Raw genomic sequence first — 17,841 nt, 5'->3', positions numbered from 1 at the left:
TTGGTTTACTTTGGCAAAATGCTTCTGAGCTTAGGTTTAGTGAATGTGCTTGCATGTGTCTGGTTTGGAGAATGAGTATGTTCTGTACCTCACCAATCGATACTAAAAACTTACTTTGAGATACGGTAACTCCTGGTTTGTGGCAATGGCAGAACTGTAAAGCTGTTAGAACCTAGTTCTTCCTAAAGAAAATATCCTTGTCGAGGAATGCAGGTATGTATATGATTTGCAGCAACTACAAGCCTTTAGATGATTTTGTCATCATCTTGAGAGCCTTGTTACTGCTTTAATTTCATGTATGCTTTGCTCTGGAATTATACGAGGTTAACTCTTTCACGTGGATATATTTATGGCACATGGAATGTTCTTCACACCATTCCTATGCATGGTACTAAAAATATACAAAAAAAAATTATGCTAATTAAAGTTTACATCTTTTTGAACTTACGCCATTTTTCCCTCTTTTACTAACAAGTTCTAATGAGTTTGGTTTGTATCAGCCTGCAGTTAGAATTCATGAGTCTGAGTAGAAACAGCATGTGCGCGCTGCACCGTACATGGAGCCTTGTGTTATGCAAAGCACTGGCATGTTTTAATCTTTGTAGTCTGGGATTGCTAGAAGATTATGTACCATGATTTTCAGTATTTTGGCTTTAACATAGAGAGACATAAGCCTGTAATTTATGTAAAGTCTTTGAGGAAGTTTTAAATCTTTACCACACAAATTAATTATCTGCCCAGCTGTATGACGTGGTGCTCATCTTGTGAAGGAAGCGTTACTCCTATCCCTTGTGGAAGTCACGAGTACTTAAAATTCTTGCTTCTATTTGATTAGTGAACAGGACATTGAGATTTGGCTTATAGTGAGTATTTGTTTCTGTGAGAGAGAGAGCATAAAGGCACAGAAATATTTTTGCTCTGACATGTTTTTGTGGCATATTATTGATAATTGCTGCTGTTTTCAGTAGGATTGGGGGTTTTTAATAAACCTGGATATTTTTTAAAATAATATCTATATTGCATAATTTTTAAACCCTACTGCAATAAATATATCCATGGCAACTGATTGAATCCCTGAATTTCACACTTTTTAAGTTTATAAGTCATCACAATTTGATTAAAACTTCATAGCTAAGAGCAAGCACAGAGGAATGTCTTCATGGCCTTTTGCAATTGGTCTAATGCAGATAGATTTTAATCCTGGAGAGTTTTACATGGGAAATACATTACTGGCTTAGATAAGCTACTGGTCTGTTTCCCAAAGTGTCAATTTCCCAAATCCTACCAGGATATGAAAATGTATCATTCAAGTTTCATGCATTTATTAAGATTTAACAGCCCCCATGCTATACCTTGTATCTTTGATTAAGGCAAAATCACTGATTAGTAAAAAGCACCTGAAACTCTGCTGCTGCCCTGTGAGTCCTACATGTTTTATGCAGAATCATGCCTGCATATACAGGTGCATGTATCTTGGTTATAGTCAACTGTAAAACATTTTATTACCCCTTTTGTATGAAAGGCATGAACATGTTACTATTTCAGTCAAAAGTTGTTTCTTCTTATTCAGGAAAACAAATATTATAGAAAGTTGTTTTTTACAAAGAAGGGTGAAAAGAGCTTTACTACTTTACCAGTTCATTCCCTTTCCTGAAGACATTTAATGCCTCATCTGGTATTCTGCCAGTAGGATCTAGCACCAGGCTTTGGTCTCCAGGTGATTTTGTCTTGTTTCGTTTCAGTCAAGTGCCCGATGATACGACACTGGAGGATTTGTCCCCTCGTGTTCCCAGAGCTGTGTTTGTGAAGCAGGACAATGGTGGCAGTGCCTCGGTCATACCAGTATCCTCTGTCCGTGGCCCACAGGGGGAGGAAGAAAAGGAAGAAACTTCAAATTCTCCTGACTTAAATGCTTGCAGCGCTACATACAGCAATTTGGGTAAGCGTGTTCTCATAGAAGAAAATTTAAGTTATCTCAGGTCTTACACACCTTTCTAGGGCATGAAGAACCTTCAGAACAGCTCAATGCACTTTCATAAGGTTAGTTTTTAAAGACAATCTTTTACATATTAATTTATAGAAGATAGTTATGTTGCCTCATTCTGAGATACACAGCCAAGAAAATGAAGATTCCACACACTCAAAGGTTTTCTTTCCTATGATTTTAAAGCTATCTTTTAATTGCCCTTAATGATAAACATCTCAAATACTTTTAAAAGACACATTGTTTGATCTGTTTGGAGGAGATTTTATCCAAGAAGTTTAACATACAGAGCAGATCGACTTTTAGGATGTTTTATTTTAGAGCATCAATGACTTCTAAAATATTCGTAGCCATCTTTTGTTTACTAAAACATTTCTTATCCCAGTCTGTGATTTACTGTTGCTCCTTCAGAAAAGTTGAAGGTATGAATGTCCTGAAGGTACTGCACGGTCTATTCAACTACCACCGAATTCCTGACACGTATTAAAAAGATACATGTACGCAGGGCTTCTCTGGGAAATAAGTGAGCAAGACAAATAAGCATCTCCTGAGATATACTATGAATATTATCAGCCTCATTTTGTAAAGCATTTTGAAGTACTGTGAATTTAGGAATACTTACAGGCATATTTTCTAAAAGAACAAAAATATCTCATTTATGATGTTCAAGAACATCCAAATACAGGTGTTTCTGTAATCTCCAACCCTGTATTATGCATTAAGCATCTGGACAACTTGTTAAGCACTTGGATAAGTAACCTGACTGCACTGAGATGGCTCACACGTACAGAGGGTTTGGCACGTCCACACAGGTTCGAGGGATCAAGGACTACATTTCAAAGCCTCAGGTGTATACATTCCTTAGACATGTAGTGATATTGTTGCATTTTTTTTCCTGAAATGTGAATTAGTGGCCAACTTATTAATGTGTTCTGCTACCAAAACATTCATTAGATGTTGTTTATAAAGCATCAGGAGGAAAAATATCCTGCCCAAGAGTGCTATTAACCTCTACCAAGAAATTGTAACTTCAAGGAAGAAAACTAATATTTATATTTTTATGGTGAATTATTGCAAGATCCAATGAATTGTTTTCGTATATATATGATATACATATATACGTGTATCTGTATATTTTCTGAATTTAGGACATAGCTATGTTACAGCTAGAATCCAGTCAGTACATCTAGCTACATCAAAACTATTTACAGCATGGTTAGCCCTTGTTCCTTACCAGACCGACATATAAAAGGATCAAGCTAGGATATCATTTAATGTATGAAATATCACTTATTCCTCATGGTGAGGTTGCTGGGTTTTAGCCAGAGTACTCATACAGTCCAGGGATTACTTGTATTTCATAGCTAAAGTAATGCTAATCTGTACTCAATTTAGCTCAGTTTTCTTGTGCAAGAGGTCACACCTGATGGCAGCTGCTTCATCATACAGAATTAAACGTGCTTCTGTCTGTAGATCTGTCCTTCCAACAGCATCTCACAAACTGGGAGTAGTCAACTCATGGGAAAGGCAATAAAATACCATTAAACACTGGAACAGGTTGCCCAGGGAAATTGTAGAGTCTCCATCTGTGGAGATACACAAAACCCAACTGGACATGGTCCTGGACACCCTGCTCCAGCTGTGGCTCTGACTGAGGAGGGAAGGTTGGATCTGACCATCTCAGGAAGCCCCTTCCAACCTAAATGCTTCACCTAAATCATTTCCATCAGTCCTCAGTTTTGGCAGTGTTTTTCCTGTGTAACACTGTATAAAACTTAACTCTTAGCATTTGATTCAAAATCTTCTCCTCATCCTTGGTTGACTTTTCAGATTTGCTGTCACCAAAGTAAGTTTTAGGTTTGAAAGAGTTAAACTAACTTTTAGGCTTGGCTTGGTCTGGCTTGGCAAGCTTGCGACTTGTTGTTAAAAGCAATGCTACCCTAAATGGCACTGAGTTCTCTGGCTGCTGTTCAAACCTTTCTCTGGTTTATTCAAGCAGCCTCACTAGTGCAGATAGCTATCAAGAGATTCTAGGTAGGGATAGAGAATAATTCCTACTTGTTTGCACATCTTACATCACCAAGCAGCAAAATCATAGATTTCATAGAATTAACAAATAGTGATCTACCAAACTGAAAGAAAGGGTAATACAAGAATTTACATCACATTTGACTCTTGCTTCAAATGCAATTGTTTCTACAGTTACCTATTGTATAGCTACATACTACACTTTGTAGTTTGGAAAATATATTGTGGCCATTTCAATTTGCAGCATAATGCACAATATCCACTTTTTAAATACTGATATAATACGTATTCTATGGGGGTTTTATTGAAAAGCAGATAATACTGTGTCGTTACTTTGATAGATGTCTAATCTGCAGTTGTGACACGTCACATGAAATTTTATGAACAGAAATTATGGCAAGCTTTGGTAAACTCCCATCTGCAGTCAGGTAGTAGTTTATATTGGGTATCGCCCTCAAATATAGCTGGTTTTGGGCTTCTCCTCCTCACGCAGGAGTTGTCCCATCATCAGTTTACAGTCCTGCCTGCACAACCTGCAAGTGTGCCTGCAGGCATTTGTCAGGAAACAAACTGCAGATGCAGAATTTGAGACTAGCTCATGTATAAAATCTGGGCTGTATTTGTTATTTCATCCAACATGTAACATCATCCATCTAGGAATTAAAAAAATAAATGCAAGCCTTACAAAGGTAAAGGATTCTTCTCTGGGAATCAGATATGGTGTAAAAGAGTTGGGGCTTTCAGGAAACCTGAGGTCCCACCATGATGATAGGATAAAAGAGCCCAGTGTGTTCTGGGTGCCTAAACAGGAGGAGTTTAAGAAGAATGGTTAAAAAACCACTGTACAGGCTCTAAAGAAAAGCTTTGCAAATGCCTAGTATTGTGGCAGACACTTTATAGGGACTAACTGAAGAAGCTGAATCTGTTTAGCTTATCAAAGAAACAGTCTGGCTTGATCCTGGTGTGGATGGATGCTCATGTGGTGAGCAGAACTCTGATGAGGGATACCTTTGCTATCAACAGCCAACACATTTTAAAACTCCAGTGTCTGCCAGTGGAATCTAGATGCAGAAACAAATGTTCAGATGTGCAAGGTCAGGCCTGGGTGTTTCTTTTTTATGGTGCGCCCTTATTCTAACAGAAGTTAATTCAGGTGAGCCCAGTAGCTTATGATAAGGAAGACGAGACTAGATTGTTAAAATCTTTTCCTTTATAAATCTTTTATTTTTTATGTCTTCGTTTGAATTTGTTAAGGAAATAGACTTGATTAAACTTGCATCGCTGTAAGTAGATTAAGATATTCTCAATATACTCAGGATAGTATTTCTATCATTTAAAAAAGGTTATGTTATCATCAGCTATTGTTTCCCTTACACCTGAAGAAAAGGTGAAAAAAAGAGGCTAAGTTTCTAGGTTTTATGGTTGTTGACACTGGAAAAAATCCCAAACAACAGCATCTGCCATGGAATATTGCCTCAGTCAGTAAGTTAGACCAGAGCAACGTGCTTTAGCCAGGCTATAAATAAGGTAGTGAAATCATTGCTGTCTAAAACTGACAGTTCAGTGACAGACAGTGATTACAGTATCAGTCTGAGGCATTTTGTGTAATATATAATTAGTACAGGTAATATCTTTAACATGGTGTAATGGAGGGCGGGCAGCAAGACCTGACAGGTCACCAAGGCAGACAAGCTGTTGCATCTGAAGTTTTTATTTGTCTAGTACTTGCAGCCCATCTCACTGTAGTTCTGTGCAGAGTCTCAGATTATTGGTAGGAAAGTGGAAGTGCATCATGAATGTTACTTAAGAAGTGATATCTCTCCTTTCTGTTATATATATTATCATCCTTAGAAGTGATAAACATGCATTTCTTGGAATTGGGGCTGCGAAGTATGCTGGGAGCTTTTGCAGTGGTTGGAAGATACTTCACACATTTGCGGGGTTTTTCATGGTTTGGTTATTTTTCTCAGTGAGGGTATTTTGTGCTGGTGTTAAAGATCAGTATAATTGATCTGCTGCTTATACAGAGAAATCTTTTCCAGGCTCTGTATTGCAATAAAAATGCAGATTGTAAAGGATGATGAATATCCAAGTACAAGGGGAAGAGGGGGAAGTACTGGGACAAGGGTAAAGAGGGGGAATTTGTACAGTGGAGGTCGCCAACCTGTGGATTTTACTTAGGGAATACTTTAATCAGCTTTTTACAACTGGATTTTCTAAGGTGAAATGGGAATGTACTGACATGAGAATTACAGCGACATCAAACTCCATTCCTGGCTGTGGGGAGGAATGGGTCAGCAGAGGCTGCCAAAGCAAATGCTGCTGGACCGCTCCGAGATCCAGCTGTGTGATCAGCCCAGCCCTGTCTCGCAGTGGGTTTCCTGCAGACACCTAAGAGCCACCTGAAATTCCTCTTTCTCACTTGTCTCCACTGTAAAGATAAAGAGTCCACAGTTTTGGTTTTAGTTCAGTTGGGGTTTTCGTAGATGTGGCCTTGGAATATCAGTTATCCATGTTGTACATGCATGATTATTATGTTTTTGTTGTCCTTGGCAATGTAAAATGAGGAGTTTTTGTCAAACTGATGTGTTAAGTTTGAGAATGGCACAGGTGAGAGTCATTTTGGCCATTTTAGCCCTCTGGGTCTTGTTCATTCATCGAAATCCTTGCACTAGGGGATTAGGGATTAAGTAGTACTATAATGATCACTAAAATTGAGAACAGAGTTAGTAATCATGGCAGTCACCTAGTCTCTACTGTGAATGCTGGACTATTGTTTTCAGCTCTCTTTTCTAATTCACATCTTCCCACAAGGGATGTTATCCTTCAATGAAAGATGGTAATGGCATATAATCAGAAAACCACTTTCAAGAATCAAGGGGAATGTAGGATAGATTACCATGTCAAGAGTAAAATGAGTTTGGAGAAAGTACAGAAGCAGCCTGCTGTCATTGCTGTATTGGCCTAACATATGTTTTGTAGAGCAATATACATCTCAGGAATAGTTCTGTTCAAGGCAGGCTGGAAGCATGCAGCGTGTCACCCACTTGGCTTGCCTGATTCACCGTTAGGTGTCTTCCCAATTACAGAAGCATTTTCCTTCACAGTTCTGAAATTTCCGGACAATGTATACAGCTGATCTGGTCTAAGCAAAAATCATGGATGGACTGTCAAGAAATCTAAATGATAATCATGCCATTACTCTAAGAAAAACATGCTTATGGAATATAAATTTGACTTAATCCTGAGTTCAGTGTGTCAGATTGAACAGGTTCATGAACTGATATAAAGAGGTTGCAATGCAAAGTCTGATGATAAATCAGTTACCCACAAAAATAAAATTTAAATGCTTTAGGGCTGATTTAGAGTTTCAGAGCTCTGCATGGTATCTGGAGGCTTCAGCATTTAAATAGTATAGAGAGAGTCTGTAATAGAACATGTTACTGAACTGTAGAATTACTTAAAGCTCTCTAGAAAGATGCTGTCTACAAAGAGTTAATTTTTTTTCTGTCTTTGAGCACTCTGGAAGCCACTTTAAATGGCTTTAAGTGGTAGCCTAATATTGTGCCTGTTCCTCCTTTTCATTTGCCTTCCAAGTGTATCTCAGGCTGAACCTTGTAATGCTGGAGAGTCTGTGCAGTAGGTAAGGAAATTATGGGGTTTAAGCATTACGATGGGAGAAGATGACAAGCAAGTAAGAGAAGCAAATGGTCTGCCAGTAGCTGTATGCAAAAGAACATTCTTGTGCCTTTGGCAGGGACAAAATTTAAGACAAGCTTTTTTTTTTTGCTAGACAATGAATTTAAAATGTAGGATCATGCCATGCTTGGGGAAAGCTGAGCTGGAAAGAATAGGCCATTGGGCATGAAAGAAATGTACAGCATTAAGAACTCAGCATAAAACCAGTTCACATATGAAGCTGTTCAATCACATAATACAGATGGATAGATTACAATCTGGAAAATTTGTTCTTGTGGGAAGAAACAATACTGTAACATGACATGTTTTACAAACTCATTTTCCTCAGCTGAGAATACTTAAAAAAGGAACTACATAATGACTTGTACATGCAGTTCTCTGGGTTCTGCCACCCCCTCCAGACATCTGCAAAGACAACTTCTGGTTATGAAAACCACCTTCAATTTGGAAGTCACAGTTCCCATAGCTATGCAAAAGTCACCGGTTGCAGTTGCAACACTCATTTCTGTATGAAAGGCTTTTGGAGGACAGAGCCATTAATGCAGATGGAAAATAAGGGAATCAAGAAGAAACACCATTATAAATCTTACCTTTCTTGGAGGGAGCTTGTGCTGTTACTGCTTGAGATGTGCATCTTGCTGTTTCCCTCTAGCATCTGTGCAGTCCTTGGATGAGCAGGTCACAGAAGCAACATATATTGGGAAACTGCCTCCTGAAAGAAGAAGCAGTTAGGCTATTTTAGCATAGTGGGGAAGAGGGGAGGAATGAGAAAATGGGCAAGGGATCTTTAACACAGAATATTGCTGGGGTACAAGTACATAGGTCACAGATTTTGTAAGAGTAAGCAATTGTGGAAGACATCACATGTTTGGATGAGTAAGAAAGTTGGATATGAAGTGTAAGTGAACTTGTCTCAGGATTAAGCAAAAGCCTGTGGCATCTGGCTCTGTGTGTTTGGCATGCAGACATCAATTCTGCTTTCGACTCTGAATCCTGCCACTCTCTGTCTCTTCAAAAAGTAGCTTTGTGATAGAGTTCCTGCACTGCTCAGCTGGCCCCAGTGGTATATGCTGCAGCATATCAAATGGTGCGATGAGGGACTCTGCAGTACTGCTGGCCTTTGAACAGTTGTGTTTCATGGGAGCTAAGAAGTGATGACCCAGCGGAGTAGTCCTGTGCAATCTTTCCTGATGAACAGGCAGGTACAAAGCTAACAATGTCCTGCTCAAAATTCAGTTCTTTAAATACTGGAATCACAGAATGGCTTGGAAGGGACCTTAAAGAACATCTAGTTCCAACCCCACCGTCATGTGCAGGTTTATCGCAATATCCATGCATATCACAAAATCCATAAGGCTCTTCTGAGGGTTTCTTGAGCTTAAACAAAATATAGAGACACAGCTTCCATTTGTGATGCCATCTCCTCTAGAATGATTGAAAGGAGATTGTTAAGAATTGAAGAGCCAAGGCTATTCTGTTTGTGGATACATATAACAACACAGCCTTCCCTGATCTTCTGAAACTAGGAAGTCCTTTTCAGCATTCTAACCCAGCATTCCAGGTTTTTGTGCATCCTGGCCAAGAGGATCTTAGATTCTGTAGTATTCATAAAACCCATAACAACCTATCTTCCAGTGTAAAGGAAGCTATTGTGTTTTCTTTTCATGGACTGCAAAGTCATTTATTATTAATTATGGACCAAAGTGATGTAATTCCAATTTGAATCTGAGATCCCCCCAGTTTGGTTCAGCGTTCCAGTTCAGTCCTCTCTTTACAAGGATTTGGTGGACTTGGCAGTGCTGGGTTAATGGTTGGACTCCATGCTCTTGAAGGTCTTTCCCAACTTCAGTGATTCTATGATTCAGCAGATATTATAAACAGTCAGATGGTCACAGTGTCTTTCTACCTGCTGCTCCCTTATTAGAAGATACGCTCAGCTGCAGTTATAGAGAGCATCCATTTCATGGCTGCTGTGTTGCAACTGTAAGAATTGGCTTCCTACTTTACCATGATAGTCAATGAACCTCACAGGAGCAGTAGAAAACTTAGAGAATAATTTCTCTGAAAATAGTGGTTGATTATTAAGAGTAGAAAAATCTCATTTTTATATGAGTAACAACTGCTTAATTGTCCCAGAGCAGCGAGTTGGTTATTTGTATTGTCTGTTTAGTGGGGTTTATTCTCTATTATGTTATAGTAATTTATTTATTCTTCATTTCCAAGGACTCTAGCAGTTATAAAACATAATTGTCCTCTCAAAAAGCCATCAAAACACATGACTGGAAGTTTATCTTCCCTAGAAGCACAGCACACAAATGTTTGAAACCAGACTGTCAGGGCGAATCCCATGCTTTCGGGTATGGAACCTGCCATTTGGCATCTCAAAGAAAGAGTACGCAGAGCCACTTAGCAGCATCCACCCATAGTTTAAGCACATTTAAATAGGAAGTAAGGAGGAATATTACACTTGATTGACTGGAGAAGGAATTACGGGAGGCTGGCTGTAATTACTGACACTGGAATTTTGCCCGAGTGCCAAAATGGATGTTTGGGTTTTGCTTACGCTTTTTGTCATTAATCCTATGGGATGCAAAATGCCAGCATTGCTGGCGCTGGAACCGATTTGAATATATAGGCCATGGTCAAATAAAGACTGGCAGTATGTGATGATATGTATGTGATTTGGTCATTTTGCTCTCTAATGAGTTCTTTTTTTCAGATATATATTTAGGTTTTCTTCAAATATTGGAGGGGTCCTAGTCAGGTGTGGGGTTTTTTGGGTTTGGGGTTTATTTTCCTTAAAATTCTTTGTAGAGTGCAAATATGAGCAGCAGATGCAAAGTACTTTAATCTTGTATTACTATTATCTTCTTATTACACAGGACAGTCCAGAGCAGCCATGATACCTCCAAAACAGCCGAGGCAACCGAAGGGAGCTTTGGATGATGCCATTGCCTTTGGAGGACTAGTAGACCAGGAGACAATGAACATCTTGCAGCCAACACCACCTCCACTGCCAAAGAAAACCATTTTGAGAGCTAACACAGAGCCAACTCCCAGAGATCTCCAGAAGCAGGCTCTGGAGAACAACCTGTGCATTGTTGCCAATCCCACCTATGATATTGACACCAACTGGGAAGCAAGTAGCGCCTGCTCTTCAGTCAGCCTGGAGCTCAAGATACTGGACAACGAGTCAGGAGATTCCTTGGACAGGCCTACAGAGAAGCTAAGAGCAACCACCTCAGCAACTAACAGTGTTTCCAGCCTAACCACTATCAGTATTAAGGACCGGTGTTCCAATAGCATGGAGTCTCTAACAGGGAGACGCATCTCACACACGAAGCAGGGCAAAGGTGTCCAGAAGCCGCAGAGACAAGCACTTTATCGAGGAATTGAAAACCGGGAAGAGGTGGTCGGTAAGATCCGAAGCCTTCACGCTGATTCACTGAAGAAGCTGGCACTTAAATGTGAAGACTTGTTCATGGCTGGACAGAAAGACCAGCTGCGATTTGGGATGGACAGCTGGTCAGACTTCAGGCTGACCAGTGACAAGCCGTGCTGCGAGGCAGGCGATGCAGTTTACTACCCGGCTTCTTATGCAAAAGATCCTCTCAACAATTATGCAGTCAAGGTAAGAGGGGCTTGAAAAACGGTGACCCTCCACATCAGTGTCAGAATAATCTGCAACACACCCAGTAGTGATAAGCCCTGTAAGTGCATGGTTCTTGCGGCAGCACTGTATGAAAAGTAAGATTCCCAGGACACAGGCCCCTCCTTCTCACAAGGACCCTGGGTGGCACTGGTATCTGCTGTTTAAGTTTCTTCTGGTTTTATTGCAGCTCCAAAATCACTAAAACAAAATCAACACAACTCAGTTTTTACCATGGTCAGTGTTTAATTACATACTGAAGAAAAAGCTGTACTATTTTAACGTGTGTCAGCAGCTTCTTGGAAACTTGCAATACATAATCCTTTGGCTCATCTGCATGCAAATGATACTAAATCATCTCTCTTAGGAAAGATTTCAAAGTTCTCAATTTTCAGAGCCATGTAATTTTAAATGTAAAGTCTAGGCTAATATATCTTTATGCTCCCATACAAGGTCTTATATTTTTATCAGTATTAATCACCAGCCTTTCAGAAGCTCTCAAGCCATCGGTGTTGTCTTATAAGCTATACTAAAAAAAGTGGAACTTGTCAGTGTTTTGTGGCCTTTTACTAAACAATTGATTTGACTTTAGTCTTCAGCTAACACGTAACAGAAATAAGATTTACTAGATTTACTTGTTATCTCTTACTGAAGAGTTGGCAGTTGTCTCACTAAATGTTGTTACTTTATGGACTTTTATATAGGTTGTTCATTCTGAGTGCTGTATCTCTACAGTTCTCAATGCTTATCTGTAGGATGATAGTAAGAAAGACAGCTGAGACTCAGCGCTATCAGGCTTCCTGTGTGCCCTTGAGTAAATCATTGAATGTCTGACTGCTCCTTGTCGAAACCTGAGATAAAACATTTATTACCCAGCATAGGTGTGTGAGGCCCAATCGATTATTGTTTATAGAGCATGTTGACATTCTCAGAAGGGTGGTGCTTTACAGGAACAAAATGTTATCACCCCCTGCATCATCGTTTACAAGAAAGATGAAAAAGAAAAGGTAAGATTGGTGCAACTGATACGTTCTTCCGAGACTTGAGAAGGCATCTTTTTAAGGCAGATTTGTTGGCATAACATTCGTATTTCTTTAATTATCAAGGACCTCTTTTTGATAAGATGTGCAATGAAATATGGATGTCTTGTGGATGCCACGTCCAGTGGTACAAGACGGCTCAGAACCAGACCATGAATATATCTGGCAATCTACTCTGGTTCCAGAATCAGCAGTCTGGCATTATTCAGTTCAGGGTTTTTTTGTTTCAGTAGAATGATGCAAAAATGGTTGCTTCTAGGACCCAAGGTGGTATTTTTCTACATAGGCAGGTTTGGGTTATCACTAATGTGATTCCTCTTTGCACAGTACAGATGTGCCCTTATAGTATTCCCTGATAGGCAAGTCCTATGTAGTTGTTTTCTAATCTACTGTTCTCCTAAATCAGTTGTAGAAAGCTTGAAGAAAGAACAGCAATCTAGCATGGTCAAATATGGGCTATTTTTATCTCTCATCATTCAGATGTCTTAAAAGTAGTTCTCAGACTAACAAAATGTACTGCAGTGTAATAGGTGTGATGGCCTTGAGAGTGAGCAAAGGATCCACAAAATATCCTTGAGCTGGAGGTCACCATGAGCTTTGTGCTGTTATGATGAGAGGAAGTTACTCTTGAAAATCCCCTCCCTATTGCTTAATGTGATATATGAAAATTCTCTTTCATCTTAACATTTGCCCCAAGATGATCTTTGACTTATAAATCATCAGTCATCAGGAGCAGATTTGTACAAAATCTCATGACAACAGATTGCTATTACATTACACAGAGATTTGGGATTTTAGCTTTAACAGATACACCAGTTTGAGCATCATGGGTATTTTTTGAGTGAGTCAAATTATGTAATAGAATATCTCCAACACATAAGCTATGTATTCCTGCCATTTTAAATCCCTCATCCCCCAGAAACGATGGCAGAAATAGGGAGATTAAAATTACTGGCCTATTGAATCCAAAATACAGTCTTCCTGTTAGTTTTTATCAAGTCTTAGAAATATACTTTGAAAGTGTATCTGGAGCCACACCTTTGGACAGCGTATATTTCTATAGCTCTTTTGAGTTTTGTAGAAGTACCCAAGCAACAAGTCAGACACTTCTTAAGTTTTATGACTTTAATATTAGATTTGAGAAAAAATGTGACAAAAAAATCTGACAGTGGAATTTCTGAATTCTTATTCCCTTCATAGAAAACAAGAGATTCACCCCCAAAGAGTGTGAAGTCTTAATACATAAGTAAAAAAGAAAAATTACATTTTAAGATTGTATCTCCAAAAGTAGAATTACAGAAGCGCTGTTAAAAATTAAGCTTTAACTATTTGGCTACTGCTGAATTAAATGAAGTGGAATTAACCTTTTGTGCAGATGCATGTACCAGTGTATTTTGGTGGTATCACCAAAGACGCTCTGATGAACTTGGTGAAGGGCACAACTTGTTGGTGTGAATGCTTGAGGAAACATTGTTTGCAGGGGTATGTTGTTTCAAAGCATTGTATTATGCTTTTTGCTTCACTCCCACCTAATCTGCCAGTAAACATCCTGTGCAAAAAAATGTTGCAGGAAGTCATGTGGAAATTATTTTGACTGAAACATAAGTGAAAACCAGTAAATAAGTCATGAGCAGAAAACTACTTTTCCAAATGGAAAAACCAGAAGTTCCCTTACTGGAAAGGTTTCCATAAAATTCTAGTCCCTGAAGTATTTTTCCTTCACTGAGTGCAGTACCACTAAGGTAGATCTAGGACAATATGGATAAACATTCATCTGAAACCACAGTCTTATCAGTAATTCCAAATATGTAGTAGAAAGGTTACATTAAAGTAAAAGCAGAGAGCACAAGCTTTTTGTACAGGGTGGCCTGGATGAGTTTAATTCTTGGTATCTGTACAGAGATTGAATAAGGCAGTGATACGACAGATCTTTTCTACTGGGGAAAAAGAAGATTACTCAAAATAAGTAACAGTTAGACAAGGTAATTACTGTGTCACTGGGGTAAACTACTGCCACTTTCAGTATTAAACTCACAAGGAAATTACTGTACAATATCAGACAGACACATCGAAATCATGATTCAGAGTCCACACGGAACAATACAGCCGTCAAATCCAGCGCGGTTATGGCCTGCAGCTTGTGTGTTCTGGCCACAGGCACATGTTGCAATGCACTTCAGGTAGGATAACAGGAATTGCAAAGGTGCAAACAGCTCAAAACGAGCAGTTAAAATTTATTGCTTTGACTGATACAGGGCAGCAGCATCAGTTCCTTGAGCAGTAAAACCTTAAGCTTTGTGCTAAGAGTCCTGTCGCAAGCATAAAGCGGAGCAATGCAGAAGAAAATAGTTATTGGGCTGAATTTGGCTGACAGTTTCCTTGTTGCAGCTGACAATTATTTTCCAGTTCTGTTTAGTTTGTCGAAGTGTGCTAAGGTGGGGTTTTAGTAATTCAGTTTCCTAGTGGAGCTGCTTGGCAGAAGTGTTACTAAAGGTCATCCCAGAACTTCGTGCTTCAGATGAAAATCAAGCTCTGTACGTTCAACTTTCAGCCCATTCCGAGTTCAGTCACAGCAGCGTAGAATTCTGTATTTTGGCACTTCATTAAAAAGTCAAAGCTCTATTCCAAGGCCAGATCTAGAAAATGAGGTCAGTCAGAGATCAAACTGGCCTCCTTGGAAAACAAGGTTGTGCCAAGAACAAGCTATCAATTTGGGATTATCAAGCTTTCATTCTACACAGAATTTCATTTGCAGTTGTCCCTCTGTGCAATACAACGCAGGAGCACAGATGGTGCAGTCTTTGTGATCTTCTGTGTTTCTCATTTTCAGCATTTGTAAATTCATTTCCCACAATATTCATCGTGCTTTAAGTTCACTGACGCCCTGGAAAATGCATAGGACAGAGTGGAAATGAGATTCCCTGCTGGTAAAGTGGAAGTCAGCTGATGGCGTAGTAGGCTACTGGCCTCATAAAGAAAAAAGAAAAGCAAATGCAGAACAGTTTTTAGAAGCTCTGAACCATTAAAATCTTGCTTCTTAGGGATGGGGGCAGAGGGGAGAAAATGGCAACAGTGGGATATATAGAAACTTGTTCCCACCCCTATAAATGTGACTGAAGTTTAGTTCATATCGATGCACTAAAGAAAAGATAGATGATGACAGTGCATCCCAGTGAAAAGGAAGAGGAAAGTTTCCATTCATTCCTGCTCGGATCTCTCCTTTTTTTCTCATTGCTTTCTCGCATCATGTGGAAGGGCTTTTTACCAACATTGCTTCATCTTTTGAACAACCAGCTCTTTATCAGCTTTCAAAATAAGGTTTGCCAAGCCCTTATCAACACCTTCCTTTCAGCTACTATCACATACCATATCTTCATAGCTCAGCTGATTGTATTTCATTAAAGCAAATGGTAAATGACTGATTGATCCTACTTTCTGTTGGTGTTTCAGTCCAAGTATTTTCACCTTCTTCTTTTCCCATGCTCAAAATAATAGGAATTCAACATACTAGGTATGTAAAAGGCAACAGGCTTTCCATGGGTTTTTTAGAGTAATTAACTGGAACAGACAAAAACTTTAAAAATCATGCAAAGAAAACTGGGCCGTATATTTACTCACGGTTTTGACACAGCATTAACTGTCACAAACAGAAAAGCTCTGTATCCGCTCCTTTAGCAATGCATCGCAAGCAGTCCAAAACACTGCTCCCTAAATGTTTTCAAATGTAAATTTAGAGTTTGGTTGCATTCCTGACTCTAACCATTTTGGAAATATTCCATTTTGGTGATTCTGATGACAGTTTTAGGGGATAGCAGAGTTATTCCAATACAAAATGCTAGTGTGAGCATTGTCACCCCTTAATAGTATTAAACACTAACATTCAGCACTCTCGCAAAATGGGAATATAAAATAGAGTTCTGAGTAGAATCTGCAACTCAGAAAATGATAAAATAGTACAAGAAATTTGTCAGTAAATTAAATTTACATTCTATAAGCTGTCTTTGAACATATCAGTAAGAAAACTGCATCTGTCTCCACTGCTTTCAGTACATTTTCCTCATTCAAATGAGATATTGGTAAATAAGAACTTGAGCTGTGCAATCTAAAGCCCTGGGAGTTACCTGGACTCACGCAGCTGCATTTCACAGCAGAAGTCTGAAGAGTAGCCAGATGCTTACAGGAACATTAGTTTATTGCAGGTTTGTCTTTTAGAAAGTGTTTTCTGAATTCAGATAGGTGACCATTTAGTGTCATACTCCAGTTCTGGGGTGCAGCCGGTAGCCAGCCTAGCTCTCCATTCCCCTTGGCAAGTCTAAAGCATCTAGTGTACAGATTTTAGTGTTTGTTTCTATAGTCAGCGATTTAATCAGCCTTAAATAACCCAGCTGCCTCTTCTCACTTCTCACTTCATGGTGTTCATAAACCAAAAGCAAGAAGCAGAAAATACCTCTCTAACCAGATCTCAGCTCTCTTGACTTTGTAGATAGTGCACGCATGTTCATGTACCCATATACTTCCCTGTCTCAAACAAGAGAAGTAAAACTGTCCAAAAGCCATTGCTATAGGGCATTTGTGGCTTTATTGGTTATCTTCTTTAACAGCAGAATAAGGAGGGGAAAACTGTTTTCACGAATGCAGTCATTTTAGTTTGGATTTTAATCATAATAGTATTTAGCCTTTCATTTCTATTTTGTTGGTATAAAGAGAGGAGTCTGAAACTCCTGAAAATTACATTGGGAAAAGTTTTGCTGTTGATTCACACTTGAGAGTGGACACTGCTCAAGGTTTTCATGGACCACAGTAACAATGGAGTTAATAATGTGACTTGTTCACTCTGGGAAGTTACAAGGATCATTACATACAATGCTTGATGCTGGAGAGGTCTTCACTGGAATAGTGTATTCATTATAGGGTACCACTCTTCAGAAAGATGTAAAAAATGGGGAGAATCCAGAAAAGAGCAACAAGAATTGGAGAGTTAGAAATAAAGATAGGAGGAATGAGGGAAAAGAAGGCAAGGAAGAAGGGAAAAATTACATTTTCCCAAGTGTACAGGTATAATCTTAAAAGATAGGAATCAATATTTTTTAATATACGAGCTAGGAGAAGGGCCGTCAGTTTAATTTGTAAAATAGGCTTAAGATTGAATAACAGGAAGAAAGAGAAAGGAGAAGATAGAGAAGGACAACTCACTTTTGGAGTGTTTTTAGTAGGTTGGAAAGGCATTCCTTAGGAATGATCCAGCCAGTTCTGCTGGCTCAGAGGAAAAGGGAACGGGTGCAAAGGCAGCATACTCTGCCCTAATAGCTGAAATCTGAGGTGCATGGCCAGTCATTTGGAAATCAGAAGGAAGCATCAGCACCTCCACAAAGGCCTGTGAGAGTTGCTTTTGTACCATTTGAGAGCCCTTTTCTGAAGTAAGCAGGAAAAATAGGCTGCCT

The 17,841-nt window shown here is 39.1% G+C and overlaps 1 protein-coding gene across 3 annotated transcripts in view; it reads left to right on the top strand.

Moving 5' to 3' along the window:
- The window catches only part of PEAK1 (pseudopodium enriched atypical kinase 1), a 60,034-nt gene that overhangs the window by 32,558 nt on the left and 9,635 nt on the right, over window positions 1–17,841 (top strand). For all 3 annotated transcript variants that reach the window (XM_030497752.1, XM_030497753.1, XM_030497754.1), the window contains 2 exons: window positions 1,743–1,939; window positions 10,594–11,342. In XM_030497752.1, coding sequence (XP_030353612.1) covers window positions 1,743–1,939; window positions 10,594–11,342 — 946 coding nt within the window. The remainder of the gene's footprint in view (window positions 1–1,742; window positions 1,940–10,593; window positions 11,343–17,841) is intronic.

The sequence above is a fragment of the Strigops habroptila genome, chromosome 9 (genome assembly GCF_004027225.2).
Source record: "Strigops habroptila isolate Jane chromosome 9, bStrHab1.2.pri, whole genome shotgun sequence".
Taxonomy (NCBI): Eukaryota; Metazoa; Chordata; class Aves; order Psittaciformes; family Psittacidae; genus Strigops; species Strigops habroptila.
The sequence above is the reverse complement of the archived record's forward strand: the minus strand, read 5'-3'. Positions and strand labels throughout refer to the sequence as shown.